At 65.6% G+C, this 25,763-nt stretch overlaps 2 protein-coding genes across 2 annotated transcripts; both read right to left on the bottom strand.

Moving 5' to 3' along the window:
• Positions 1–636: 636 nt before the first annotated feature.
• INS (insulin) lies at positions 637–1,336 on the bottom strand. The gene is made up of 2 exons (XM_026482919.1): positions 1,150–1,336; positions 637–779 (listed from the first exon to the last, which is right to left on the bottom strand). The coding sequence occupies exons 1-2, from the start codon at positions 1,334–1,336 to the stop codon at positions 637–639; spliced, it is 330 nt and encodes a 109-aa protein (XP_026338704.1).
• Positions 1,337–3,774: 2,438 nt separating this feature from the next.
• Positions 3,775–11,588, bottom strand: TH (tyrosine hydroxylase). Its single transcript, XM_048217712.2, has 14 exons — positions 11,464–11,588; positions 11,367–11,375; positions 9,896–10,154; positions 8,421–8,595; positions 8,054–8,142; positions 7,491–7,558; positions 7,184–7,234; positions 6,686–6,831; positions 6,469–6,604; positions 6,221–6,290; positions 5,631–5,687; positions 5,320–5,415; positions 4,984–5,117; positions 3,775–4,163 (listed from the first exon to the last, which is right to left on the bottom strand). The coding sequence occupies exons 1-14, from the start codon at positions 11,586–11,588 to the stop codon at positions 4,004–4,006; spliced, it is 1,575 nt and encodes a 524-aa protein (XP_048073669.1). The 3' UTR covers positions 3,775–4,003.
• Between the last annotated feature and the right edge of the window lie 14,175 nt (positions 11,589–25,763).

Here is a 25,763-nt window from a genome sequence, read left to right as displayed (position 1 = left end):
GCTGGATCTGGGCTGGGGCTGGGACAGCCCTGGGCCTGCCCAGAGCAGGGGTGGTGGAGGGGCACTAGAAAGGCCCAGCCCTGGGCAGCCTCTTGGGCCCTTCTCTATCCCCTGCCACTGTAGGACCCCGTCCCCCACTCAGCCTCCATCAGAAATAGCTCTAAAAGGAGAGCACTGCAGAGCTAGGTGGGGAGAAATTGCTGGAATGTTCTCATTCTGTTTCCTTGGAAAGCTCTCGGGGGGCCCTGAGAGCTCAAGGCTTTTGAGCTAAGAGAATCTGCTCCCAGCCAGCCCCCCAGACCCCCCAGAGCCCCCAGAGCCCCCAGAGCCCTTCTCTGTCCTGTCCTGAAGCAGCCAGGGGACACCCCCCCCGCTGCACCTGCGGCAGGAGCTTGCCTGTGGGCACCCAGCGAGCGGGCGCCCAGCTTGGAGGGGCTGATGTAGAGAACAGGACTGGGGTCTCTGGAAGGGCCCCCATGGCTCAGGCAGCCGCCTCGCCGGCCCCCGGCCGACCCCTCAACCCCCCGCCACACAGACAACACCGGCAAGGCTCCAGGCTCGTTCAGAGGGTTTATTGAATCACTTGGGGCGCAGGGCGCAGAAGGCACAGGGCCACCAGTGCCTGGGGGTGGCGGCCTAGTTGCAGTAATTCTCCAGCTGGTAGAGCGAGCAGATGCTGGTGCAGCACTGCTCCACGATGCCCCGCCTCTGCAGCGCCCCCGCCAGGGCCCGGGGCTGCGGGTCTGCGCCAGGCACCCCTTCCGGCCTGGCGTCCCTCACTGCTGCAGGGAGCAAGGCAGGGAGCAAGGCAGGGAGCGGGTCAGGGAGAGACTGCTCCCGTGCCTGCCCCCTCCCCCGCCTGCCCCCCTCCCCGGCCTGTACCCCCTCCCCCGCCTGCCATACTGGCTGCCACCGGGACAGCGCGGTGCCCGCCGCTGGGCACGAGCCCATGCACCCTGCCACGGGCTCCCAGGCCCCGGAGCGGTGCCAAGGTGGGAGCCTGTGCCCCTGCCCTTGCCGCCCAACACTGACCAGGGGACTGGTGGCTTGCAGGATGTGACCGCGGGAATGTGATTTTTCTTTGTAACAACCCCACCTGACTTCCCCCGCGTGCCAGGTAGGAAGCCGGTGGGGGCAGTGGGGGCTCACCCGGCAGGTCCTCCACCTCCCGGCGGGCCTTGGGCGTGTAGAAGAAGCCTCGCTCCCCGCACACCAGGTAGAGCGCCTCCACCAGGTGGGAGCCACACAGGTGCTGGTTCACGAAGGTTCTGGCGGGCACAGGTGCCCAGAAGGCCAGCAAAGCCAGCAGGGGCAGGAGGCGCGTCCAGAGGGCCATGGCGGGGGACGGGGACCTGGGTGACAGTCGGAGTTGAGGCTGGGAGGGTCATGGGCCCCACCCTGGACCCCCACCCTGTGCTCAGCCCCCCAAACGTTTTGGAGCTCTTGTCCTCCTGGGGCCCAGACCCTGGACTCCTCAGGGGGGCAGCCCCAGGCTGACGAGGAGCCCACAGGGACAGACCTGCTAGCCGTCCGTGTCAGGGTGCAGCTGGTCCCAGGGGCCTGGGGGCTGCGGGGCCCTCCTGGCTTTATAGCTCCCGACCCCACTGCCTGGCCCATTAGGGCCCCCAGTGGGGGTGGCAGATGGCAGGGGGCTGAGGCTGCAATTTCTGGATCATTTCCCCAGTGCTGGGTCTGCGGGAACGGCTCCTTGGTCGTCAGCACCTCCCGGCCACAGGGTCATTAGAGTCTTAATGAGGGGCCTGATGGCCACTCACAGCTGGGGGCACATGTCTCCAAGGGAGCAGACCCCCCCCCCCGCCCAGGGCCCTGCCTGAGCCACATTTTCCACATTAGTCCAGGGGAGCTGGGGACCAAAGGAAGGGGCTTCTGCCTGGCCCCTGGACCCCTGCCACAGTCCCTGGTCTGCCTCCAGCCCCTTGGATGGTGCAAGGCCATGGCAAGGTGTGGGGGAGCAACTCGTCCCTGCTCACAGCCCTACCCCCACCCCAGCACAGCAGCCCTGCTGAGACCCTCAGCGCCCCGGGTGCTGCACAGGGCGCCGAGCTTGGGGAGCAGCCGCTGTGTGGACACTCGGGCTAGGCCCTGCTTCTCCTCTCTGCTGTGGGGGCAGCAGACAAGCTCTGTGTGGGGGCCCCACCTGTCCTGCCCATGTTCCCTCTCTGTGCCTCCCCTCTTCTGGAGGCCCTGCCTGGCTCCCCCATGCTGACCTCTTTCAGACCATCGACTCCCTTGGCTGTCACATGGTTTGGGCCCCTGGAGTGTTCCCCAGTCCCCTGGACAAGACCAGGAGAGAGACCAGGACCCTCCCTCCCTTCCCCCTGCCACCTCTGTCTCTTTTCACCAGAGTCTGTGACAGGCTGAGCCCTGCCTCCTCCTGTTGCCTCAGACCTAGCGGGAGGAGGGATTGGGGGCACCCTGTGCCCCTGCCTCGGCGTGGACCCTCTGCGCAGGCAGTCCTGGTCTGTGGCCCCGCATGACCGGGGAACCACAGGGGGCCTGGCCCACCTGCTCCCAGCTCAGCGCCCCTGTCCCGATCCTGCACTCCGCACGGAGTGGATGCCCCGGATCCCGTTGTGCACCTTCCCACTGCCACTTCCAACCAGGTCTGTGGCGACCCCCATGGCCACCACGGAGCCCGTGGCCGTGTGCAGCCACGGAAGTTCTGAGGGTCTCTTGAGCGGAACATGCAGGACCTGAAGCTGGGTGGAGTCTGATCCGGGTGAAAGGGTAGAGACCAGGGACCAGTAGGGACAGGGCAGGGCGGGGGGGTGGGTGGGGGGGCGGCGGGGGCGGGGCCAGCCCTCAGCCCTTCCCCAGGGTCTCAGTGGGGCTCACAGCCCTCAGAAATGGCCCCACTGGGGTCTCATGGACTGAAGAGAGGCAGGTATGGGAGGCCTGGGCATAGGCAAGGTGCTTAAGGCACAGATGAGGGATGGACAGATCACCAGGGAGGGCTGGGGAAGATTCCTCTGTCCCAGAGGGCCTTGACGGATGAGTTGGAGTTTGCCGGGACTGACATCCTGCAAGCTTAACACCAGGCCCTGGCGTGGCGTGGCAGGGCATGGCAGGAGTGGCTGCAGGGAATGAGCAGGGCCTGGGGGGGGGCATTTCCCACCCCGCAGCAAGGGCGGAGCCATGTACTCTCTCCGAGGACCAGGGCAGGCCTGGAGGATGTGGGGACGCCAGCCGGAGGGCCATGTCCAGACCCCTCGAGTGAGCTGAGAGGCAGCTTACGGAGCCCGGAATCCAGTCCCCAGCTGCCTTGCGGGGGACACGGGCCCAGAGAGGTCATCTGGGAACCAGATCAGCTGGACTCTCCATCAGCACACGTTTGGGGGACAATTTCCAGGCCTTGCTCCGTGTGGGTGGGAAGCCTCAGGGCCCCATCCCTGCACCTGCTATGGGCTGGCCCCCGTAGCCCCATCCTCTAGGGGGACACCCGGCTTGTGGGGAGGGCCCAGCCTGTAGCCCCGCCTCGGAAACCACACTCCCCAAGCGCAGAGCTATGAACCCCGGGTGGGGTTCCCACTGGCCAGCTCCCACGCCCACACTGCCACATCACAGCAGCTCAGCCAGGCTCAGCACAGGCTGCCCTCTGGGGGTGAGCAGGGCATCTCCTATCTGGCCTGGGCTGCCTGGTGAGGTCTCAGAGGAGGAGGGAGGCAGAAGAGAAGCCTTTGAGCAAGGCTGGGAGCAGCAGGGCGTGAGGGACCCAGCCCTGAGCCTGGCATACACGTGGAGGCAGGGAGGTGCTCAGGGGGGTTCTTTCTTTTATTGAGGTTGTGACCAGGCAGCACGGGCATTGTGGGCAGGACAAAGACACTGCGGGCAGAGCTGAGAAGCAGTGGGTGGGGGTCCGTGGGGTGCTCTCCTGCAGGGAGGCTCTCTGGGGGGCTCTCGGGGTGCCCAGTGACCCAGCCTCTCACGAGGAGCTGGGGGAGGCTGGAGATGGGGGGAGGCCTCGGGGCCCCTCCGGCTGCTCCTAGCTGATGGCGCTCAGCGCGTGTGTGAGCGTGTGCAGCTCCTCCTGGACGCCCTCCAGGGAGCGCCGGATCGCGTGGGGACTGTCCAGCACGTCGATGGCCAGTGTATACGGGTCGAACTTCACGGAGAAGGGGCGCTGGATGCGGGAAGCGTAGTTCCTAGGGAGGGCAGGGCATATGGACCCTTGGTCACCCAGGGGGGACTTGAGGGGGGCCCTTAGGAGATGGGGGAGGAGGAGGGGCAGCTTGGGGCTGTCTGCGGCCCCCAGGAGACAGCCTCCTTTGTCGGGGCAAGGCAAGAGCTGCCTGGGCCCCAAAAGTTCCTTGTGACCAAACGACTGGACAAGACGGGGGACCAGGCCTGCTCCAAGGGTGGGGGGCAGGGGAGGGACAGGCCTTTCTCAAGCGGGCCTCGGCTGGACCCCCATCTCGCCCCACCCCTCCGGGAGGTCTTCTAGGGCTGTGTGCCCCAGAGAACCCCAGGTCTGTTCCTGTCCCCACCTGCTTGTGGGATCAGCCCTCCCCTCCTCTCCACTCTGAACACACAGCCCCTGGGCCTCAGTTTCCCCTGGCTGGAAAACAAGCCTCTTCCCAAGGATGAGCTCTGCCCCCTCTCCCAGACGCCGCTCGTCATGCACCCCAACCCCCTACCCTGGGAGCGCCTTGCTTCTTCCAGGCCCCCTGGGCTTCCCCCACCAGCCTCAGCCACCCCTGCCCCTCCTCAGTCCCGCCCCATGGCCCCAGGTGCTCAGCAGTCAGGACACCGGCATGGGTCCCACACACCTTCTAAAGCTCGAACTCTGCCTCCTGAAACCTGGCCTTGACCTGGCCACCAGCCCGGCAGCTCCGTCCCTCCTGCCCCCCTGGGACTCTTTGGGGAGGGGTCCTACTGTGGGAGGGTGTGCACGCCCAGCCTGCTTGCAGGCTAGCCCAGTCTGGGGCCATGGTGGGGGTCTCGGCTCTGGGAGCCCTGGCCCACCTGAGCTTGTCCTTGGCATCGCTGAAACTTTCGGACACAAAGTAGACAGACTGGTAGGTCTGGTCCTGGTAAGGCTGCACGGCCGCAGCGTCGGGGTCGAAGGCCCGGATCTCGGGTTCCTCAGACAGGGAGTGCTGGGGGGAGGCCATAGGTCACAGGACCCCCATACCCCAGGCGCACGGTGGCCTGACTCCACACCCTCCTCCCCAGGGGTCCTGTCGAGGCCTGCGGACGGTGTGGGTGGGGCAGGGCAGGACCAGCTTCCTCGGTGGCCCCTTGCTCCTGCCTCCTGGGAGGCCCAGTGTGAACACCCTCCCGCGGAGCCGCGGGCCTCACCAGGAGCTCCCCGTAGGAGGACAGCAGCCCAGCACCGTAGGCCTTCACCTCGCCGTTCTGCTTACACAGCCCGAACTCCACCGTGAACCAGTATAGCTAGGGGGACAGCCACAGCGTTGGCACAGGGAGCCGCACCGCCAGCCCCTATCCTCGGCCCTGCAGCACCACCCACCCTGGCAGGGCCCGGCCGGGCTCCGGGGGTCAGTGTAAAGGTGACACTCCCTGGACAGACGTGGGGACCTCAGCCCAGATGGACTTGAACCCAGGTGTCCTGAGCGCGCCCCCAAATCCCTTCAGGGGAAGGCACCCACCGTGGACAGCTTCTCAATTTCCTCGTCAGAAGCCCCCAAGGACGCGAGCCCGATGTCCTGTGGAGGCAGGAGGCTGAGAAGGGAGAGGCTCGGCCCACCACTGCATGGGGGTCTGCGTGGGGCAAGGGCACTCGAGGGGCCTCCGGACACTACCCGGAATGCAGGGACCATCTGGGGATTCGGAGACTCTCCCAGGATGGGGGATCTTTCCAAGATACAGAGACCCTCCCGGTATGCAGGGCCTCTCAGAAGATGGGGGACCCTCCTGGGATCAATCAAGGGACCAGGACAGCTCTCTGCTGTTCTTCAGGAAGCCAGCAGGTGGCAGCACAGACCATGGGACTCTGCCTGCTGCTTGTGGGTTTTCCCAGAATGGGCCCCAGCACAGCCCACAAGGCCCACCCGCCCTCTATTCCAGGATGATGTGGTCTCCTTGAAGCCTCCTGGACCCAAGCGGGCACTGTCCAGCTGCAAAGGGACTCAGGCAGGGTGCTGGGGTAGAGCAGCTCGTACAGCCAGCCCCCAGCCCCCAGCCCCCAGCCCCTAGCCCCCAGCCCTGGGAACACAGTGGCCCGCTGCCCGAGACACACCTGGGAGAACTGAGCAAAGGTCCGGTCAGCCAGCATGGGCACGTGCCCCAGCAGCTCATGGCAGCAGTCCCTGTGGGGGCGGGGAGAGGGGTGGCACTGGGGAGGGGGGGCCAGCAGCCCGCCCCCTGCACCCTCCCTCCATGCTCCATGTGCTTGCACATGGGCATCCCGCTGGCCCCGTTGTGCAAGGCTGGGCGGCAGGCTGGGCGGCAGGGGCAGGGCCCCGCGGGGAGCAGGGGCACACTCACGGCTCAGGGGAGTGCATGGGCGAGGAGGCGTGCCGGATGTACTGGGTGCACTGGAACACTCGGAAGGCCAGGCTGGCCAGGAAGTCCCGGGCGGACAGCAGGCCAGCCACGGGCCGCAGCTGGAAGCCTGTCCGCTCTGCGAGGACCACAGGTGGTCAGGGCGCCTAGCTGGGTGGGCGCCCTCCTCCTGCGGGCCTCTCCCCTGCAGCCCACGCACCCTTCAGGAAGCGGGACACGTCCTCCAGCTGCGGGATGTTGTCCTCCCTGTACCCGCTGAAGCGCTCCAGCAGCTGGAAGGCCTCCAGGTACTCCCGGCAGGCGTGGGTGATGTAGAGGCCCTTGAGGGTGGTGTAGACCTCCTTCCTGCAGGTAAGGGTCTCAAGCCTGGCTGTGGTGCCCCTCGTCCCCACACGGCCGTGCCTGCTGGCCACCCAGACCCCGGCTCCTCCCCACATCGAGCAGCCCATCCTTGTGGGCGCTCTGCTCTGCTCCCCAGAAGGCTCTGCGGGAGCCCCTACTCAGGCTTCTCGCTAGACCCTGAAGACCCTGGCCACTGGGGGGCTCCGAGGGACAGAGGGCCATGGGGACGACCAGACCCAGCAGCAGCCTCTCTTTCCAGGCCCACGGTCAGGGCCTTGGGAAGTCCCTCCTCTACCTGGCCTTCACACCAGCCCTCCTTGTCCCCTCCTGCCCCAGCAGGGCACCTGGGTCTTACCAGGTGGCTATCTCCTCGGCCGTGTACTCCACGCGGGGAATAGGGTCACCGCTGCAGAGGGGGGTGCGCAGTCAGCGGGGGGCCCCTCGGGGAGGGCGTGCGGGGGGGCGGACAGGAGGGGCTTGGGGCTGAGTGCCTGGCCGGGCGTGTGGCCTTGGCAGCTGCCTGCTTTGCTCCGCTGGGACTTGGGGACCCGAGGCTGTGACCACAGTGACAGGGAAGGTGACAGAGACGGCCCTCCCCCTGCCAGTGCGAGGCTCCAGGACGGGGTCTGGGTCCCCGAGACCAAGGCCCCGAGGGTCCTTACTGCTTGTACTGGAACGCTATCTCCGCAATCAGCTTCCGGCGCTGGCGGTACACCTGGTCCGAGAAGCCCTGGCGGCAGAGTGCGGGCGCGCTACGGAGGCTGCCCGCCGCCCCTCCCTGCCCGCCCCCCTCCAGCCCTGCCAGACACGCCCTCCCTGCCCTCCGCCCCTCCCTGTCTGACACCCCCTCCCTGACCAATGCTCCTTCCTGCCCACCGCCCCTCCTTGCCCAAAGCCCCCTCCCTGCCCGATGCCCCTCCTTGCGCACTGTCCACCCCTCCCTGCCTGATGCCCCCTCCCTGCCCGATGCCCCCTTCCTTTCCCTGCCTGCCACCCCCTTCCCTGTCTGCCCCCCCGGCTCTGCCGGACACCCCCTCCCTGCCCACCACACTGGCGGGGTGCCCGGACGGCTGCACTGAGCCCGGCCTCAGTGGTTCTGCTGGGAGCCGGGAGGCAGACAGACAGACAGATACCCCATCCAGGGTCAGCCTGGGACACATGCTCACCACCCTGGCCAAGAGAACAGGGACACAGGAGGCCAGGAGGCCCAGGGGCACCAGCTCACCGGGTGATCCAAGTCCAGGTCAGGGTCAAACTTGGTGACCAGATGGTGGCACTTGTCCAGCTCGGAAACTTTCCTCGGGAACCAGAGGACTTCACAGAGGGCAGAGGGAACAGGGACCTGCGTGAGTGTCAGGCCGGCCGGGAGGCAGCCTCCCTTGCAGCGTCCTCGGTGGGTGTGGGGGGTGGGGGCATGACAGCGGGCAGGGTCCCGGGGGTGCCCCGGCCAGCGCACAGACAGCGGGGGGCCTGAGCCGGCGGTGGGGGGGCCCGGCCACACATGTGGTCACACCAGGGGTCTTCCGTGGGAGCCTCTGCGCCCCCATCTCAAGGTCATGGGTTGCCCACAAGGACAGAGGAACCAGCCTCACCCTTGTTCTCCCCGGCGCCACGCACGTCCTCCGCCACCCGGCGCACGGAGCTGAGCAGGGCCGGCAGGTCGGCGCTGGGCACCTCGCAGCGCACAAAGTACTCCAGGTGGGGGCCGCCTGCCCGTGGCCGCTGGGCAGGCCGGGTCTCCAGGTGGTGGATTTGGGCTTCAAATGTCTTAGGGAACAAGAGAGAGACAGAGCGATGGAGAGACAGAAAGAGAGATGGAGAGAGACAGAGATGGAGACAGAGAGATGGAGAGAGACAGAGATAGAGACAGAGAGATGGAGAGAGACAGAGATGGAGAGAGAGACAGAGATGGAGAGACAGATGGAGAGAGAGGGGGAGGGAGAGATAGAGAGATGGAGAGAAACAGAGATAGAGAGGTGGAGAGAGACAGAGATGGAGAGACAGGGAGATGGAGAGACGGAGAGACAGAGAGACAGAGAGAGGGATGGTGAGATAGAGAGAAAAACAGAGAGAGACAGAGAGACAGACAGGGAGACAGGCACAGGGAGGGTGGGGAGATGGGGAGATGGGGAGATGGGAAGGGGGAAGCAGGGGCGGTCAGCTCCCACGGCCCCACCCTGGACGTTTGCCTTCAGGAACCCCCAAGCCGTCGTCCACACTCCGGCAGAGCCCGCGTCCTGGGGAGGGCTTGCGGCCGGGAGATGGGGTTTTGTCCACGTTGTGTAATGGGAGTTGTCACTGCAGCCCCTTCACCCAGTGTTCCCGGTGATGTGACGTGTCCCTTGGCCACACCCAGATAGCCTGAGTCCCCAGCTGCTGGTCGGAAGGTCCACCACCCTGGTGGCCTCATCTGGGGCTGGGGGGTGAGCCCTGGATCCCATTGTGGCCCCCACACCCAGGAGGCTGAACACCCCCCTCAGTGCCGCGAGCGCCCAGGGGCCTGGCAGGAAGGCTCTGCTCACCGCCACCTCCCGTCGCCCAGCAACAAGGGTGCGCGCTTCCCGACGGGCCCTCGGGCCACACGGCTGTCCAGGAGCTGGAGTCCAGCGCTAATGTCATTTGGGCGCCTGTGCCAGGAACCCATGTCCCGCCCGTCCGGGTGGGCCAGAGCGACTAATGCCATCAGCTGTCACGTTAGCCAGAGCCCGTCAGGGGCAGGCGGGGTGGGGGACCCCCACTTTCCAGGCTGCCCTGCTAGGAGCCACACACACTCACCCCGTGTGTCACCCTGTGTGTGACGTGGGGGAGTGTGGGGGTGGCAGGGGGTCAGGCCTCGGTGGCCTCAGCTCCAGGGTTTGGGCTCAGGGAGTTCCCGAGACCATGAGGGGGACTGTGAGGGCCGTGGGGCCCCCCCGAGCTCTCGGGGGTGCAAACCCGCAGGCCCAGGGCTCCTGGGACCCTCTCCGCTAGTGGCCCTCGGTGGCCTGGGTGGCCATGCTTCTGTGCAAGTCCCATGGAGGGGACACCATGTCCACACCAGCCACAGGTGTGCACCTGCCACACTCACTTCAAACGCCTTCACGGCCCGGGACAGTGGCGCGGTCTTGGTGCCCCGTAGGGTGAAGAGAAGGTTCAGCGTGGCCTTCCCGTCCTTGTCCTTGACCACGGCGGCCTCTAGGGGGTCTCCGGGCTCCGAGGCAGCGGCTGACGCTGCCTCGGCCTTCTCTCGCTCCTTGCGAGCGTCCTCGATGAGGCTCTGTCGCCGCCCAATGAAGCGCGGGGACTGTGGGGACAGGACACACCCTGTGCTCGGCCGCCCCCAGCCCCTGGCTCTGACCTGCTGGTGTCCGTGAGCACCTGCTGTGTCCACGGGAGGGACTGGCTGGCCAGGCCTCGCCTGCTGGGGCAGAACTAAGAGCCTGGGTCCACCCGGTGGGGGTGGGGGGCGACCAGGAAGATGTGGAGCCCCAGGCTGGGGGGGGGGTTGGCGGGAGGACGGCACCCACATGCTGCGTTGCCTCTGCCCCCGGGGCCCCAGCCAGATGAGGTGACAGAGGTGTGACTCGGGCCCCGGAGGCGGGCATCAGCCAGAGCACAGGGAAGGCAGGAAACGCGGGGGCTGGCTCCTGGGAGGGATCCGTGCCAGCCCTGCTGAATGACCTCTCCTGTGCCCCCAGCCCGGCCCTTCCCCACGGCACAGGGACACATGGCCGAACTTGGTCCACAGCCTGTGCCCAAGACCGTGAGCCCCCAGGCCTGCGCGAAGGAGGAGCCACACGTCTGGGGCTTATCCCTTGGAGCTGACCTGGTGTCCTCGGTCTCGGAACATGGCGGGGAGGGTGCAGGAGAAGCCCCTCAAGGCCCCACCTGGCCTCGGGGGTGTGGACAGAGCACGGCTGCAGCCCCTGGGTCGGGGTGCCCCTGCGAAGCTGGGTGGGCCCTGGGAGCTGGGTGGGGAGGGCGTCTCACTGAGAACCTGGGGGGGGGGGGGATTCCCCGAGCAGGTGCCTGCAAATCGCGTTTCCAGAACCCAAACCATTCAAGGTCTAAAAAACAAAGCCCGTTTGAAACGTTCGGGAGCAGATTATCCTGGGGCGTCCCTGAGGACATGGAAGACCCCTCATCCGGCCCGAGGGTCCTCCAATTATCCAGCCTCATGGAGGCGAGGATGCCCGGCACAGACCCCCTGCCCTTGGGGGGGCTCAGGGGCTGGGTGATTCCTTGGGGACCGTCCTGGTGGTCGGGGGCCCAGGGGGTCTAGGCAGGGGAGGTGGGATTCAAGACGGGAGGTCACATGTGGGCATGGACACGTGGCCGGTGGACAGGTAGATGACGATGGAAACCGCCCTGGAGTCCCAATCACCCTTGGGCTCAGGACTGGGGTCCGCCCCTCCGTGTGGCCAGCACCTCCCCCCAGGAGCCACCTCCAGGGCCCGGGGCACTGCCACACACACGCTGGACCCGGGAGGCACCACCCACGGAGCTGCGAACACCCAGGCAGGGGGTCTCCTGCCAGCCTGGGCAGAGCAGGGGCTCACGGCCAGGACCTTACGCCGCGCCCAGGTCCATGGTCTCATATGGACCCTGAGTCCGGGGCCCCTGCCAGCCTTTGGGGGACACCCCTGCACTTCCGGCCCGTTCTGGCCGCCGGGCCCCGGCAGCCCTCTTACCATGATGGCCTCGGCCTGCTTGGCGTCCAGCTCGGAGACGGCCCTGCGGAAGCCCTTGGCCTGCGGGGAGGCGGTGCTGGGAGTGGGCATGGTGCTGGTGTCCGTCCGGGGCTCGCCTCCACAGCCCTCTGCCAGGCAGCCTCTTATAGGCTGAGCTGACGTCAAGGCCTCTGTGGGTCCCCCACCTCCCACCTCCCCGCATCCTCTCCTGCCTCCCGGCCGCCCGAGGGAGGCGGTGGGCGGGAGCGGAGAAGACGCGCAGGAGAAAGGGCTCTGTCCCATTAAATCTAATTGCGTCCCCGCCGCAGGCAGCCAGCAGGGGCAGCGGCCCTCGCTCTGAATCATCTCGGCTCCAGAGATCGGGCTCCGCAGGGCTGGGACACCTGGGGTCCCCTTAGCTCCACACCCCAAGGGGGGGTGACAGCGGGAACACACAGAGGTGCTATTCTGGGAGCCCCAAGAGTGCATGTGGCGGGTGGCCTGGATACCCCCGAGAGGAGAAATCCAGACTCAAACCTGGGATGTCAGGAGAACAATTGCTTTTCCAGAGGATTCTTCACCGAATTTCCCAACAGGGTCCCAGGGCGTGTTTCCATTCGATGCCACCAGCAGGAGCGTTATCTGTCCCTTGTCCCATTTCCCTGGGCCTGGATCCGCAGACACAGCCAGTGAGACCTGGAAGGTTCCGGAAGGTTCCTCCACTGTGAGGAGCCCAGGAAGCAGGGGAGAGGGACAACGATAACAATTGTCCCTGGTTTCTGTGCCCTGTGTCCCCTGGCCTGCAGCTTATCCTCTTGTGGTCCACCTGAGACCCCCCATGTCCCCCTGAGTCCCCCGAGGCCCTCTGACCATTTCTTGTTCCAGGAACACACCCATCCCTGCGTGCCGAGGGACCTGGTCCCGGAGACCAGGGGACAGGAGGGGACCCCTCCTCAGCGGCAGGCTGGAATGAGTCCCTCTGCGTCAGCCTGCCAGGGACAGCTCTGGGCCACGGTGTGAGGACCTTCTGGCCGAGACCTCTGGCAGCTCCCAGGCCCTTCAGGAAAGATTTCCTCTCGAGAGAGGACCCTCTCTGAAGGGGCGCTCCTGGGGCCCTGGGCATTGTGGGGTCAGGAGGGACGGTCTACCTAGAGCCCACCCGGGACATGGCGGTGTGGAGAGAGGGGAGGACGCCCCGGGGCCACTGCTCGGCCTGACGGGGCTGCCGCTGGACGTGGGCTTTCTGCTGTCTCGCAGTCCAGGGCAACATACTTCCCAGATACCCCCTCCTGGCCTCCACAGGTCCACTCCTGGCTGGCCACACCCCTCCTCCAGGACCGTCCTCCAAACTGGTCTGAACATGGCGCTCTCTTACTTCACCACCCCCTATGGCTCCCCATCGCCCTCTGGAAGCAGAGAGCTTGGTCAGTTCAGGCAGAAGTGCCTCCTCCCCTTCGCCCTGCTGACCCTCCCATCCTTGGCTCTTCCCACTTCCTGCTCCAGGAGCACCTGGGGGTCCATGACACCCAGTTTGCAACATTCACCCCCTTCTCCTGGTGAGTTCCTATGCACTCCACAAAACCCAGCTTAGCCACCATTCATTCTGTGACGTCTACGAGTTCTTGTCCCTGATATTGGCCTCCATCCTCTGCTCTCCTCCTGGCTTGTTCCTCCTCCTCGGCAAACACCCTGCGGCCAGGACCCCCAGCTGCTTGGCCCACTGCATTTCCTGGTGTCTGGTGTAGCCTCGGCCTGACTCCTCCCAGACTCGGGGCTCAAGAGCGTGTCTCAGCGGCCTCTACTGCTTAGGCGTGGCCCATAGGAGGTCTTCCCTAGGGATGCCCGTATGCCCTGAAGGCACTAGAAGAATTTGCTCTGAGACCCCCGGGGGTGCAGGCCGGGCGAGCTCCACCCCAGGGCACTGACATCGAGGCCTGCACGCTTCCACCGCCCCAGCTGCAGCCCCCTGAGCCCCGGGGGTCCCAGCCAGCATCCAGACCTCCTGGAACTCTGGGCAGGCCCTCCTCTGCCCCCTCCAGGGTGGGCTGCTAGGGACCCCTTAGGGATGCGGATCCCGGCCTGCAGGTTTGCCCAGGGGGCGCGGGGCAGGGGGTTAAGCACCTTGCGGGAGGGGCGGCTGAGTGTGGATTTAACCTTTCGGCAAATGTCTTCTGCTGACACAAATATTGTTTTTCATCCCTTTGCCCACCTGCGGCAGCGTGGGCCTGCATGGCGGTTCCGTGGGGCCTAAGCTTCCTTCCCCGGGGCCAGGTGGCAGTGGGTGGGAGGGCGGAAGCCGAGAACACCCTCCCGAGGTGTGCACTGCCCCATCTGGCCTCCGGCCTCACCTGACCAGGTGTCTGTCTGTCCATGGACATGGGGGTCCATCCTGGGAAGCCTTTCCCACACACTCCCGCCCTGCAGGGCTGGCTGACCATGCCGGGCCCAGGCCGGGCCCCTCCTCCACACCCCCAGGTCCATTCCAGCCAGCATCTTCTCTCCTGGCCAGACACCCTCGTGTCCTCTCGCCCACCCGCTGGTCCCCCTGCGACCAGGGGGTCCCGGGCTCGAGCCCAGAGGGTGATCTGTAGCGCCTGCCTGCAGAGAGCTGAGGTCCGTAGACCCATTCTGCAGAGGGGAGACTGAGGCCCCTCTGGGTTTTTTCTGGGTCCTGCAGTGTCTCAAGCCTGGGATTCCCAGCTCTGAAGACATTGTCCTTTCAAGGATCCAGGGCCTCAGGCCACAAGGGGAGGAATGTATGGGGCAGACAGAGACCAGCGGCCCCCGCCCCAGAGACAGAGGGTAGGACTTCAAGCCACGGCACAGGAGTCAGGCCCCAGAAGAGGACATGGGGTCCCTGCTGCCCAGACAGCCCTGGGGCCATGAGCTGGTCTGGGGGGACAGGGTGGGGAGCGGAGGGGCTGGGGTGCAGCATGCTGGGGGTGTGCTCTGGGGCTGAATAGGGAGGAGGGGCCACCCCCTGTGCAGCCCCCCACCCACCCATCACCCCACCATCAGGCTGAGCTGGGTGCTTCCTCTCGCGCTTCTTTGCGTCCCGGCCTCAGAGGACGTAATGGCCCATAATGACAGCGTGCAGCTCCCTGGCATCGACCAGGCGCCTGGCGTGGGGCAGGGGCAGGGCTTCCAGACTGTAGGGCCTGTCTCGAGGGCAGGGCTGCTCCCCCAGATACCCTGCCTTGCCCACTGCAGGACCCCCACCCTTCCTCTCCTCCCCAAACCACAGGAGGGCCCAGCCTGAGCTGCTGAGGGCAGCCGAGGGGGCACCTCTCTGGGGGTCCCTTTCCCGTGGCACTGCAGGGCCCCACCACCGAAAACCACCTGCAAAGAGTCCGAGACTTGCGCTCCCCGCGATCCTGGGGTCAGAGGTTGCTTCCACCATGTGACCAGGAGGAAGGTCTTTGTCGGCGGGCCTTGTTTGTGTCCTGGGAGAGGTACGCATCTGTGGGACACACAGCCCCGGGGCCCAGGGCAGCAAGTGTCCAGCGAAGCCCCCTCCGGAACCAGATCCTGGGACCAGGGTCTCCGCTCACAGGGAAATGGGCCTGCACGAGAACACACCACATCCCTCTGAGGAACTGGGGGGCGCTCCAGATATCACGCTGCCTGGGCCACCCCTGGGTCCACTGGTCCTCAGGGGCTGCAGGGGACAAGGAGGCCTGTGACCCACCCCTCCTGCCTGGGCCACCCACCTCCAGCCTCGCCCAGCCCCAGGGCTCCGGGGCCTTTCCCGCGTTTGGGGACAGGGGGGCAGCAGTCACCCACCTTCCCCCAAGCTGGAAGAAGACCCAAGACGCCTGTCACACCGGCCCTGTCAGAGCTGAAATGTCAGAGCAATTAGCTCTAACGAGGCCATCGAATGGAACCGAGCAGCTGGGCGAGCCGGCGGGGGTGGGGGGCAGCGCATGGCGGGTCGGACCAGAGCCGCTGCCCCACCGGTCGATCCGAGGCACTCAGGATAATTGGGCATTTGGAAGTGAGACCTGCAGGAAGAAACGGGAGGAGGAGGCCACGTCTACCCTGCCCCCTCCCCCAGCCCCAGACACCGCCCTTCAGTGACCTGCCTGGCTCCCTTCCCGGGACCAAGCCCCGCCAGGCCCCCAGACCCAATGGCCCCTCCTCCTCCAGGCAGACCTCCCTCCTGCCTCTTTTCTGAGCTCCTTTCCTGCCAGGCTGACCCCTCGTCAGGGTGGGGGGTGGGCTACGGCTGGCAGAAGGCTGGGCTCCCGGCTCAGTGCTGGCACTCCACCTTTGGGGGGGGGTGTGGGAGAGGGGATCCTGACTCTGCCCCTGTCCCATCCCCATGGGGAGGAGGGGAACCACATCCCACTGACATCTGGGATTGGTGCTCTCGGGCCTCTGGAAAATCTCCCCACACCTTCCCCAAGGGTGTCTGTCCTAGGGTCCCTCCAGCAGGGGACTGCGGCGGGGCAGCCGGGCGGGGCACCCCTGAGCCAACATGGAAGGGTGGGCACGAGCCGAGTGTGGTCAGACCCAGACCCGCGTGAGGGAGGGAGGGAGGGCCTGCAGGGTTTGCAGAGGCCGAGGGGACTGGGCTGGGGTGTTCCTTCCAGGCGAGGGGAACCAGGTGGCCAGAAGGCCCTGCGGGACCAAGGTGGAGAGGGGTTGGGGGAAGGGAGGGGAGGGGATGGAGGGGCAGGTCACAGAGGCCTGAGTCGGGCGGCCCTGGCCAGTGAGAGGTCTCTGCAGCCCTCAGTGACTCCCAATCCACAGAGCGCCCCCAACTCTTGTGGCTGCCCCTTTACTGCTCAGCTGCCTTCGAGGGCCTGGATGCTGACCTCACACCGGGCTCCCGGCAGAAGGCTCCTCCCCTGTCACCCGCCGATGCCGACATGGCCTTGAGCACCCCTGGCCGTGCGTGCAGCCGGGCCCAGGAGCCTGCACTCAGGAGCTCAGCCGGCAGCTTTGGCGGTCTGTGCGTGAGCGTGCCCCGGGGGGCGTCCGTGCACGTGGACATGTGTTGAATGGGTGCGTGCGTGCGGACGTGTGTGTGCAGTGGGCCCTGGGCCATGGCGGCCAACCTGAGGGCGGCTCCCGGCTCCACGTCCCTCTAGACCGCCACTCCATGCCACGGCTGAAGCCTCAGCCTCCTGCCAGGTGCTCTGGGTTCCTTGGGGCCCGTCCCGAGCTCCCACCCCGCCTGGCCCCCTGCAATGACTCAGCCTGCCTGCCACCCCCTCCCACCGGCTCTCAGTCAGCTGACAACAGAGTCTGCTGGAGGGCAAGAGCGATGTGCAGGTCTCATGAGTCACTCAGGGGCGGGCGGGCACAGCTGTGTTTTGACAGGACGCGGGCACAGTGACAGGCCCGGTGCCCTCTCCCCGCCAGCCCTGGGGTCCCAGTCACCTGCCCCTGGTCCTGCTGCTCCGGGCTCCCCGTACTCTTGGTGGTGAGGGGCTGCCTCCTGCCTTGACCCCGCCCGTCCCACAGGGGAGCCAGCTGCTGGCTGTGGGCCCATAAGACCAGGGCTGCATTAGCAGAGGCATAGGGGCCCAAACTCAGGAGGGGATGGAGCACTCTGCTTCGTGTGCCCAGAGCACACCAGCTAAACGTCTCTGCTGAACATAAGGGCCGCCACTGAGGGTGCCCCCCGGGCTCTGCTTGGCCTGGCTGGTTCCAGGTGCCCAGCGCCACCTTGACCCTCCTCCGGCCTGCCCGCCGAAAGTGCTCAGGGGGCCCATGCACCTGCACCCCTGGGCCACAGGCGCCTCTGCCGTGCTTCCGGCACCCTCTACTGGCAGCAGACGGCGGGGGGGGGGGGGTCAGGGGCTGCCCAGGACTGAGGCCCCTCCGAGTCCTGACCCCATCTGCCCGCTATCCCACGTAGCCTCACTGCCTGCCTTCCCACGTGTGGAGGGCTGGTCCACCTGTGCCAGATCCCCACCTTGTTTTGGGGAGGCGTGGGGAGCTGCTCTGAGGTCCCACCTTGCCCCCCCCGCACTGACATTTTCAGGATGGGGCTGTGCTGGCCATTCCCACCCCTGGGGAGCTCCCTGGTCCCACAGGAGGCTCGGGTACACGGCCCACACAGCGTACATCTGTCCTTCCTCGTCTGTCTGCCCACTGGAGACACATTTTGCATCCTCTGGCTCTGGAAGCAAGAACGGGGGACCAGAGCACCAACTACATGTGAGGCCCAGAAAGGGTGACCTGCACTCACTACCCCGCCCAAAGGAAGCACGCAGCCCCGAGCAGGACGCGGGCTCAGAGGGGACTGAGGGCCACTGTCAGGCAGGGAGAGGAGCCCCGTCAGAGGCCGCCAGGAGTCCCGCTGGTCCCTAAACCCCCGCCTTCCCTCACCCGGGTCTTCTGTGGGCAGCCCGGCTCCGGTTCTGGGTCTGGACATGGATGTGTCCCCCTCCCAGGCCGAGCTCAGCTTCCTCCCGCCCGGCCTCCCCCTGCAGCGGGCACCCTTTCCCCAGGGGCCAGCGGGGCGGAAAGCAGAGCCCCCCCGCCCCCAGAGACGCTGGCAGCGGTAATCCTCCGTGCTCGGGCCTCCCTTGGGCGGCAGGGGCGGCGGGCACAACCGTTCCATGCCTCCCACTAATCCCGGGGTGCGGAGGAGCCCCCGCCCCCAGCTGACATTTGCAGGCTGCGTGCCGCTGACCCCGCTCACCGTGATATTTAGACAGGGCTTATCCGCGCTTTCTTATTTTTGATGACTCTGGGGCCCAGGATGAGCTCAGCTGACACGAGCTGGCCCGCCTTGATCTCCAGCTCGTTTTTAATAAACTCGTCCTGGCTGCGCCAGCTCCCTCCAGCCACCGGCCGCGGCCCCGCCTCAGGCCAGACTGAGAGCTCGTGCAAGTTCTCCTGTGGACGCCAGACAGGGCCTCATCTCCCACCCCAGTGGCGGGTCCCACGGAGCCCGCAAAGCCGAGGCTCTGGCACTGGGAAAGGGTGCCGTGGGGAGTGGGGGTCGGCTGTAAGTGCCCGTCTGTGCGCTCCCTGGGTCATACTACAAGCATTTCCTGGGGTGCCTTTTGAAATCAGCAGGGGCCCTGCCTTGAGGATCTCATAGTTGGAGAGAACCTTCGCGTCCCGCGTCCCCAGCCCTGGCACAGTAGGCCCCAGGTGTCTGTTAAGCAAACAGAGAGAGAGGCTCAGGGGGCAAAGGGCAGCAGGTGACAGGACGGTCAGTAGCTGGGCTGACTGTGCTGCGCCCGCACTCCTGACCCCTCCAGCGCATCTCCTGGTGGCCTGCAGGCCTCACTCCTGCTCCAGCCATTCTCCCTTCTCAACACCCCAGGCGCCCCACTCCCCCTGGGGCAGGGGTGCTCCAGGGGCCCCTCAGGATGTCTGCGGAGGCCCCAGTGTGGTTTCTCTGCCCACCTTCCCCACCCGCAACTGCTCACCAGCCCGCTGCTCTTCGAATAATTGGCTTTGAAAAAATAATCATTTATTTTTTTAAATCATGGTAAAATACATATAACATAAAAATCACTACGTAACCACCTCTAAGCCCACAGCTCAGGGGCACTAAGCACATTCATACTGTTGTGCGGCCGTCCCCACCAACCGTCTCCAGAACTTTCCATCTTCCCAAACTGAGACTCTGCCCCCTGAGACACCGACCCCCGGCCCTCCCCCAGCCCCGGTGCCCACCGTCCACTCTGTCCCCCTGAGACACTCACTCCCGGCCCTCCCCCAGCCCTGGTACCTACCGTCCACTCTCGGTCCCCCTGAGACATTCACCCCCATCTCTCCCCCGGCCCCCATGCCCACCGTCCACTCTCCGTCCCCCTGAGACACCGACCCCCGTCCCGGCCCGAGCGCCCACCGTCCACTCTCTGTCTCTGTGAATCTGGAGACCCCTAGGGACCTCGTGTGGGTGAATCCTGCAGGATTTGTCCCTTTGTGTCTGGCCTGTTTCACTCAGTGTCACTCCCCCAGGTCCATCCACACTGTGGCGGGTGTCAGCGTGTCCCTCCGTGTTCAGGCTGAGTGACAATCTGGTGTGTGGATGGACCACGTTTATCCACGTGTCCGTTGATGGACACTTGGGCTATTTCCATGCGTCAGCTGCTGTGAACATGTGTGTGCAAGCGTCCACTCGAGTCCCCAGTCGCGTACTCCAGGTAAACAACCCGTGGCGGGATCACACGGTAGTTCCATGCTGTTGTTTGGGGCCCCTCCGCGTTGTGTGCGCGTGGCTGCCCCAGTTTGCGGTCCCACCAAAGGTGCAGGAGGGTTTTAATTTCACCACATCTGCTTTATTGTTTTCCACTTGAATTACAGAAGCAACAGGTTGTTCTGTGTGCATCGACACACGTGGGCACACACGCACGCACACACGCGGAAACCCAGGGTCTCCTGGGGTCCGGACCTGCCAGTGCCTGAGCGTGCAGGGTGCACGTGCCGGGCGGGAGTGGATCTCAGGCTTTACCAGGAGCCCGCCCCGCGGCCGCCCGCACGCACCGTCGTGGCCGGCAGCACCCGAGAGCCAGGTCCTCCCCAACAGCCCACGTAAGAACCCTGCGTCTTGCCCAAGTGATGGGCGTCAGGTGGAACGGAGTTTCTGCTCACGTCCACCTCCTGCAAGAGCAGTTCCGCGGGGTCCCTCTCCCCCACGGGCACTTGCGCCTTCCGCATCGAGACGGGGAGACGGAGGACCTCAGGGTGCGAGCGGGCAGCACTCCTGCTCTGTGAGATCGCTTCCCCAGTGCCCGGCCCATCTGGCTCTTTGCGTTCAGGCGGTCAGCCTTTCTCGCCGTGGTCTTGGCCGCCTGGGCCTTGTCTAGGAGCCCCACCCCGAAGGGAGCCGCGGCCCCCCTCGAGGGAAATGCAGCCTTCCCCCACCCCGTCCGCGACCCGGGGACCCGTGTTCCCGAGTTCACTGTCACTGTGTGGTTGTGCGTGTCGGGGACAGCTGTTGGTTTCCTGTTACAAAGTGCAGGCAGGAGCCTTGGCAGGGTCTTCCGGGCTGGGGTGAGCCGTCCTGAGTCCCCACGGACGTGGCGGGGAGTGTCACGGGGGGCATGACCTCCCGGAGTGGAGGCCGAGGTTTGATGTTCATCAGAAGGGTCAGGAGTTACAAAAGGCAGAGAAACCCCATCAGGACGACGTGGTGTGTTGAGATACACCAGACGCACCCCGACGGGGACTTGTGCCCCTCTCTCTGCGGGGTGGGGGCAGCCATTCCCTCCCCCCTGGTAACGTGAGAGGCTTGACTCTGTCCAGACCGCCTGGGGCTGCCCTGGGGACTCCTAGAGCTCAGACTGTCTGGGGGCTCGTCTGGAGGGCCGGCCTCTGGGCCGAGCAATTACGTTTCCGAGGACATCAGAGCCCAAGGCGTTTGTTCCAGAGAACAAGCGGCAGAAACTCGATCCACCCTTGCAGGCGCCCACGGAAGTGCAGGATTAGGGCTGGAGCTGGTGGCCTGCAGGATGGGATCACGGGTTCTGGGGGGGGGGGCACTGGAACTCCAAGTGACCTCCCCTGGAAGGGGGACCTCTACCACGCCTGCCCCACTGGCACCTGGGTCATGGGGGGCCCACCTCCACACAGCGGGGTCTGCTCTTCCTCTGCACCCAGCATCCCGGTCTCCCTTCCCTGGCCTCGCCTGCTCCCAGCTGGGGGTCCCAGTGGCTGGGACTCGTGCCCCCATCTACCTCCTTCACCCCGTTCCCTGCATGGGCCCGTGGCCTTGGGGTCTTTGTCCTCCACGTCCCCGCAGGTGTTTGGGGTGCTGTGGTCGGAGCAGCACATACCACCGACCCAGGAGACGAACCAGGTAGGGTCAGGACCCCCGAGATGTGTCTGGAGGCCTCTTGCCTCCTGCCAACCACTCTACCCTTTCTCCTTGGCCAACGTCCTCTGACACTGGTGCCCCAGCGATCTTACAGAAGTCCACCGCCCCGGTCACACTCTCACTCAAGGGCTGCTAGTGGCTCCCGGGGCCTGTCGGCGACAGCATGACCTCAGCGCCCAGAGTGCCCACCAGCCCCCTTTCTGGAACACCCCCTTCCCTCTGCCTGCACGCCTCCATCCTCAGACCCCAGAGGAGGGGCCTCCCTGGACCCCAGGAACAAAATCTCCAGATATTTTTGTACATCAGCAAGAATGGACATTGACCCCCACCTGCTTCCGATGCCGCAGGGGGGCTTGTGTTCTGTGGGGCATGGGACACCGCTCCTGGCCATCTGTGGGTGTCCCGCGTGAGCACCCCGGCAGTCCTTCTCCAAATTACAAACCACCCAGCAATCCCACCTGAACGTGTCCCCCAGGAGCTGTCGCTGCAAAGGGAGTACCCACCTGACTGCCCTGGGGGGCTGCTCACAGAGGGGGTCGTGCTAGAGGGGCTCCGTAGGGCGCCGGCTGCAAGACAGTGCCGGTGGAGACCGCCCGGGGCCAGGCTCCGCGGGCACCCCGTTTGCGGTCAGCCCCCGAAACAGATGAGCATCGATGATGCTTGCGCACGCATACGCACGTGTGCACACACGCTCACACGCCCAGCATCCTGTGGCACGGGCTGTGGGGGAGGGCCCCTCCCCTGGGAGCCTGGTTCTGGACTCCGTGAGCGTGTCCACAGCACGGAGCGGAAGGGGTGCATGCAAGGAGGCTTCAGAGGGGTTTCTGCAGAGGGAGGGGCTGGCTTCCGCTTTGCTCTCCTTTGTCCTGTGTGGTCAGCGTGCCTTGAGGGCAGGGGAGGGCTGAGCTGGGCTCAAGGCTGTCCGTCTCAGCCGCACTCGCACTCGGCAGAGCCAGCAGCCCCTCTCCGGGAGCCCAGGTGGGCGCTGGACACACAGGCCCACCCTGGGACGCACAGAGACATGTGCCCGAGGGTCCTTCCTCCATCCCTGTGGGATGGTCGCTGCGGTCCCCGGGGAGGCAGAGCCAAGGGGGCAGCCCCCAGGGAGCCTTGTCTCCCAGCCTGGACCCTCCCTCCCAGACAGTAGAGGGGTGCCCCGGGGGCAGGGGGCTCCAGTCACACTGCCCAGGCCAGCCCAGGGGCGAAGTGGCAAAGATCCTCCCTGCCCTGGTCTCAGATGGAGGCAGAGAAGGAAGGAGGAGTCCTCCCCTCGCCCTCCCCGGCCCAGGGATGCTCCCCGCAGAGCACAGAGGGCAGAGTCCGCCACGCAGCCTCCAGGAACTGCAGCGCTTCCTAGTCTGATTACAGGCTTCAAACCCGGGCCGGGACGGGCACAGCCTGGGGGCCCCATGGGTGAGGCCGAAAGCCCTGTCCCTGCAGATGGCCAGGCTCCGTTTCTATTTAGTTCTTCCGCATTGAAAGCATCGAGACCATGTATTGATTTTGCAATAATGGCCTGTTATCTGCCATTACACAGCAGAGTGGACAGAACGAGAGAAAACGAGCTGCTAGGGGTGAGCGGTATGGCACGCAGCCGCCCACCCTTCCACGCTTCCCGCACTGGGGCATCTCTGAGCATCCCTGGCCGTTGCTCAGCTCTACTGCGACTGTTCCTTCCAGCCCTACACCCAGATCAGCGGACCATGGTGTCTGCACACGCCAGCCCCGCTTTAAAGGGCGCGGGGTGGCAGGGTTTGGGGGGGAGCGTGGTCCAGGGCGCAGCCGAGAGGAGGCGTGCTGCTGACATCCCGGAGCTGCCGTGGAAGTGTTTCGGAAAGCGCTCGCTTGTCTCATGACGTCCCACAAGCCCCTATCTGCGGAAACAGATACATATTAATAGCAGAGGAGACCGGTACTGTTTCTCTTATCTGTCCACAATCGAGCCTGGGGCCGCAGAGAGCGCAGCGTGCTGACTCCTCGCACGCACGCACGCAGGAGGATAATCGCAGGAACATGGAAATCTAGAGGCCCCTGGAGGCCGGCATGCCCTGGGTGCTGAGAAAGCCCAGCGCTCACCTGCAAGCGAGGGGAGGGGGGTCGCCACACGCACAGGGGCCGGGCTTGCGGGGAAGGGGAGAGAAGCAGGTGCCTGTCCCAGGCGTCACACTGTGGCTTCCAGACTCACCACCACCTGGACGCCAGGCTGGCCCTGGAAAGGCACCCTGGGGGGCTGGGGCCACAGCAGAGAGAAGCTGAAATTCCCCCCATGTCCCTCAGTCCTGTTGAAATTTTCATCGGGCACTTGGTATCCTTTGGGAGTCGGGTGGGTGGGATGTTCGTGGCTTTAAAACTGAAGAACCAGTTTTAACTGATAATCCTGATTGTGAAAATAACGCACGCTCATTAGAAAAACCGACCAGGCACAGAAGTGCAGGGAGGAGAAAAGACAGGTTATCCGGCATCCCTGAAACAGAAAGCAGGTGTCAAGTCTGCAGGAAACAGCCTGATGGCCCCTCCAGGAGCCTGGGCAAACTGGGGTGCTCTGTATGAGACGCCCGTGTGCGGCCATGCTGGGAAGCCCTTCCCGGCGTGAGGGAGCCCCAGCTCCAGGGAGGGGGCAAGTGGACGCGTCTGGGGGCTCAGCTCTTCCCGAGTCTCTTATTCTTCAAGGCAGGAGGCAAATGGGGTCGTGGTGTGTCCCGCGTGGCCGTGCACTGTGCTCGGCGGCCGCTGATGTCACAGTGACGGTCTCTGCGGCCTGAGAGAGCTAATGGCCCCTCCCCTGCCGTCACAGAGGGCCGGGGTGGGATGCCGCTCGGTTTCGCAGGACGAGCAGGACCTGCACTGCATGGGCTGGGATGGGACCCCGTTCTCCTCAGCCAGAGCAGCGAGAGCCCCCCAGCCCCAGGCTCCCCCCCATAGTCCACACCCAAAGTAGGCGGTTTCCATCTCAGAGAGGAAAGGGGCAGCGGCTGGGGGCCCGGGCTCTCCCAGCTGGGCGGGCAGCAGGACAGCTGCCCCAGCCGGGGCGAAGGCCCCTTGGAGGGGTGAGCAGCCTCCTGCCTGGGAGTCCTGGGTCACCTCCATCGGCGACAGGCCCGTCACCAGCTCCCACTGCACTGGGGCCTCTCCCTGACGGAACAAGAAGGCTCAGGCCCTCCCAAATTCACCCCTGTTTGACAGGGGAGTGGAGGGCAGGGTGGAGGGCATCCTGCCAAGCCCCTGGAACCTGGGCAGTTTTCCCCAGGGGAGCAGGCCTCTGGGCCGAGACGATTCAGGGATAGGGTGCATGGGGGCCAGTGGCAGACAGACGCTCCCCACTGCCAGCAGGGACGGCAGGCGTCTGCTCCCAGGGTGATGGCTCAGGAAGGCCAATCTGAGCTCTCCTGCCCCTGGCACGGGGCCTAGGGTCCGGGATTTGATGCCGCCTGGTAGGAAGGAGGCTCGGCCCCAGGCCCACGGGCTGCTCCCAGGCCCAGATGGGGTTGGCCCTGATGCCACGAGGGAGAAGAGGCCCCGCTCGGCCACTCCCCAATAGACCTCCGTGCCCACGCCCCGTGCAGGGGTTCTGACCCCAAGCTCACAGGCTGCGGTGGGGCTGGCGGGGAGGTGGGGTGGCCGTGATGGCTGGCAGCAACCACAGCCAGCTCACAGGGCCTGGCACCCCCACCCCAGCAGTGCTGCCACGGGCACATGACACTCTCCCGGGTGCGCATCCCGTCCTTGCCGGCGGGCACCGTGGAGCCGCTCTGCTCCTCCAGCCTGTTCGCCAGGCGGCCCTGGTTTGTGTCACCCTGACAGGTGACACCCGCAACTCCACCAGGAGTCAAGCGGGTGAGGGGAGCCGGGAAGATGGGAGGAAGGACAGCAGGGAGGGGGGACGTACTCAGGACCAGGGGTGGTCTGGGGCGCGGGGGCCAGCAGCGAGAGGAGGGAAGGAGGAGGGGTGGCAGGGAAGGAAGGGGCACAGGGCAGGGCAAGAGCTCACCTCCACCTTGCAGGGGTGAAGGTCCAGGTCACGGAGAGTCTCTGCTTCACCAAGGGAACTGTGAGCGCCACGGAAGGGAAGTGGAGCTCAGTGGGCAAGGACCTCCTTCCCTGCCAACCCTCACCACCTCGCCCGGCGACAGGGAGACAGGCCCCTCCTCAGGTCACCGGCCTGGGACCCTCTGGACTCAGCCCAGCGCTCTTCCCCCAGCAAAACAGCGGACCCAAGGGATGGTGCTCCTGAGGCACAGCTGCTCTCTGTGGGCTCTGTGTGTCGGCGTGTGCACACACGTGTGAGTGTGTGTCGGCATGCGTGCTCACGTGCTCACGTGTGTGTGAGCTCACGCATGTGAGTACACGTGTGTTTTTGTGCCCGAGCATGTATATGTGTGGCTGTATGTGCATGTGTTTGTGTCTGTGAGTGTGTATGTACATGTGTGAATGTGTGCACGTGGACTCATGCATGTGAGTGCACGTTTGTGTGTATGAGTGTGTACACGTCTGTACCT

Source organism: Ursus arctos, unplaced genomic scaffold (assembly GCF_023065955.2).
Source record: "Ursus arctos isolate Adak ecotype North America unplaced genomic scaffold, UrsArc2.0 scaffold_23, whole genome shotgun sequence".
In the NCBI taxonomy this organism is placed as follows: Eukaryota; Metazoa; Chordata; class Mammalia; order Carnivora; family Ursidae; genus Ursus; species Ursus arctos.
The sequence above is the reverse complement of the archived record's forward strand: the minus strand, read 5'-3'. Positions and strand labels throughout refer to the sequence as shown.

Coding starts and splice junctions, on each gene's coding strand:
- INS (XM_026482919.1), bottom strand. CDS start 1,336: ATGGCCCTCTGGACGCGCCTCCTGCCCCTGCTGGCTTTGCTGGCCTTC. Junction 780..1,149: donor GGAGGTGGAGGACCTGCCGG/GTGAGCCCCCAC, acceptor TCCCTGCAGCAG/TGAGGGACGCCAGGCCGGAA.
- TH (XM_048217712.2), bottom strand. CDS start 11,588: ATGCCCACTCCCAGCACCGCCTCCCCGCAGGCCAAGGGCTTCCGCAGG. Junction 7,559..8,053: donor ACCTGGACTTGGATCACCCG/GTGAGCTGGTGC, acceptor CTCTGCCGCCAG/GGCTTCTCGGACCAGGTGTA. Junction 6,605..6,685: donor CGTGTCCCGCTTCCTGAAGG/GTGCGTGGGCTG, acceptor TGGTCCTCGCAG/AGCGGACAGGCTTCCAGCTG.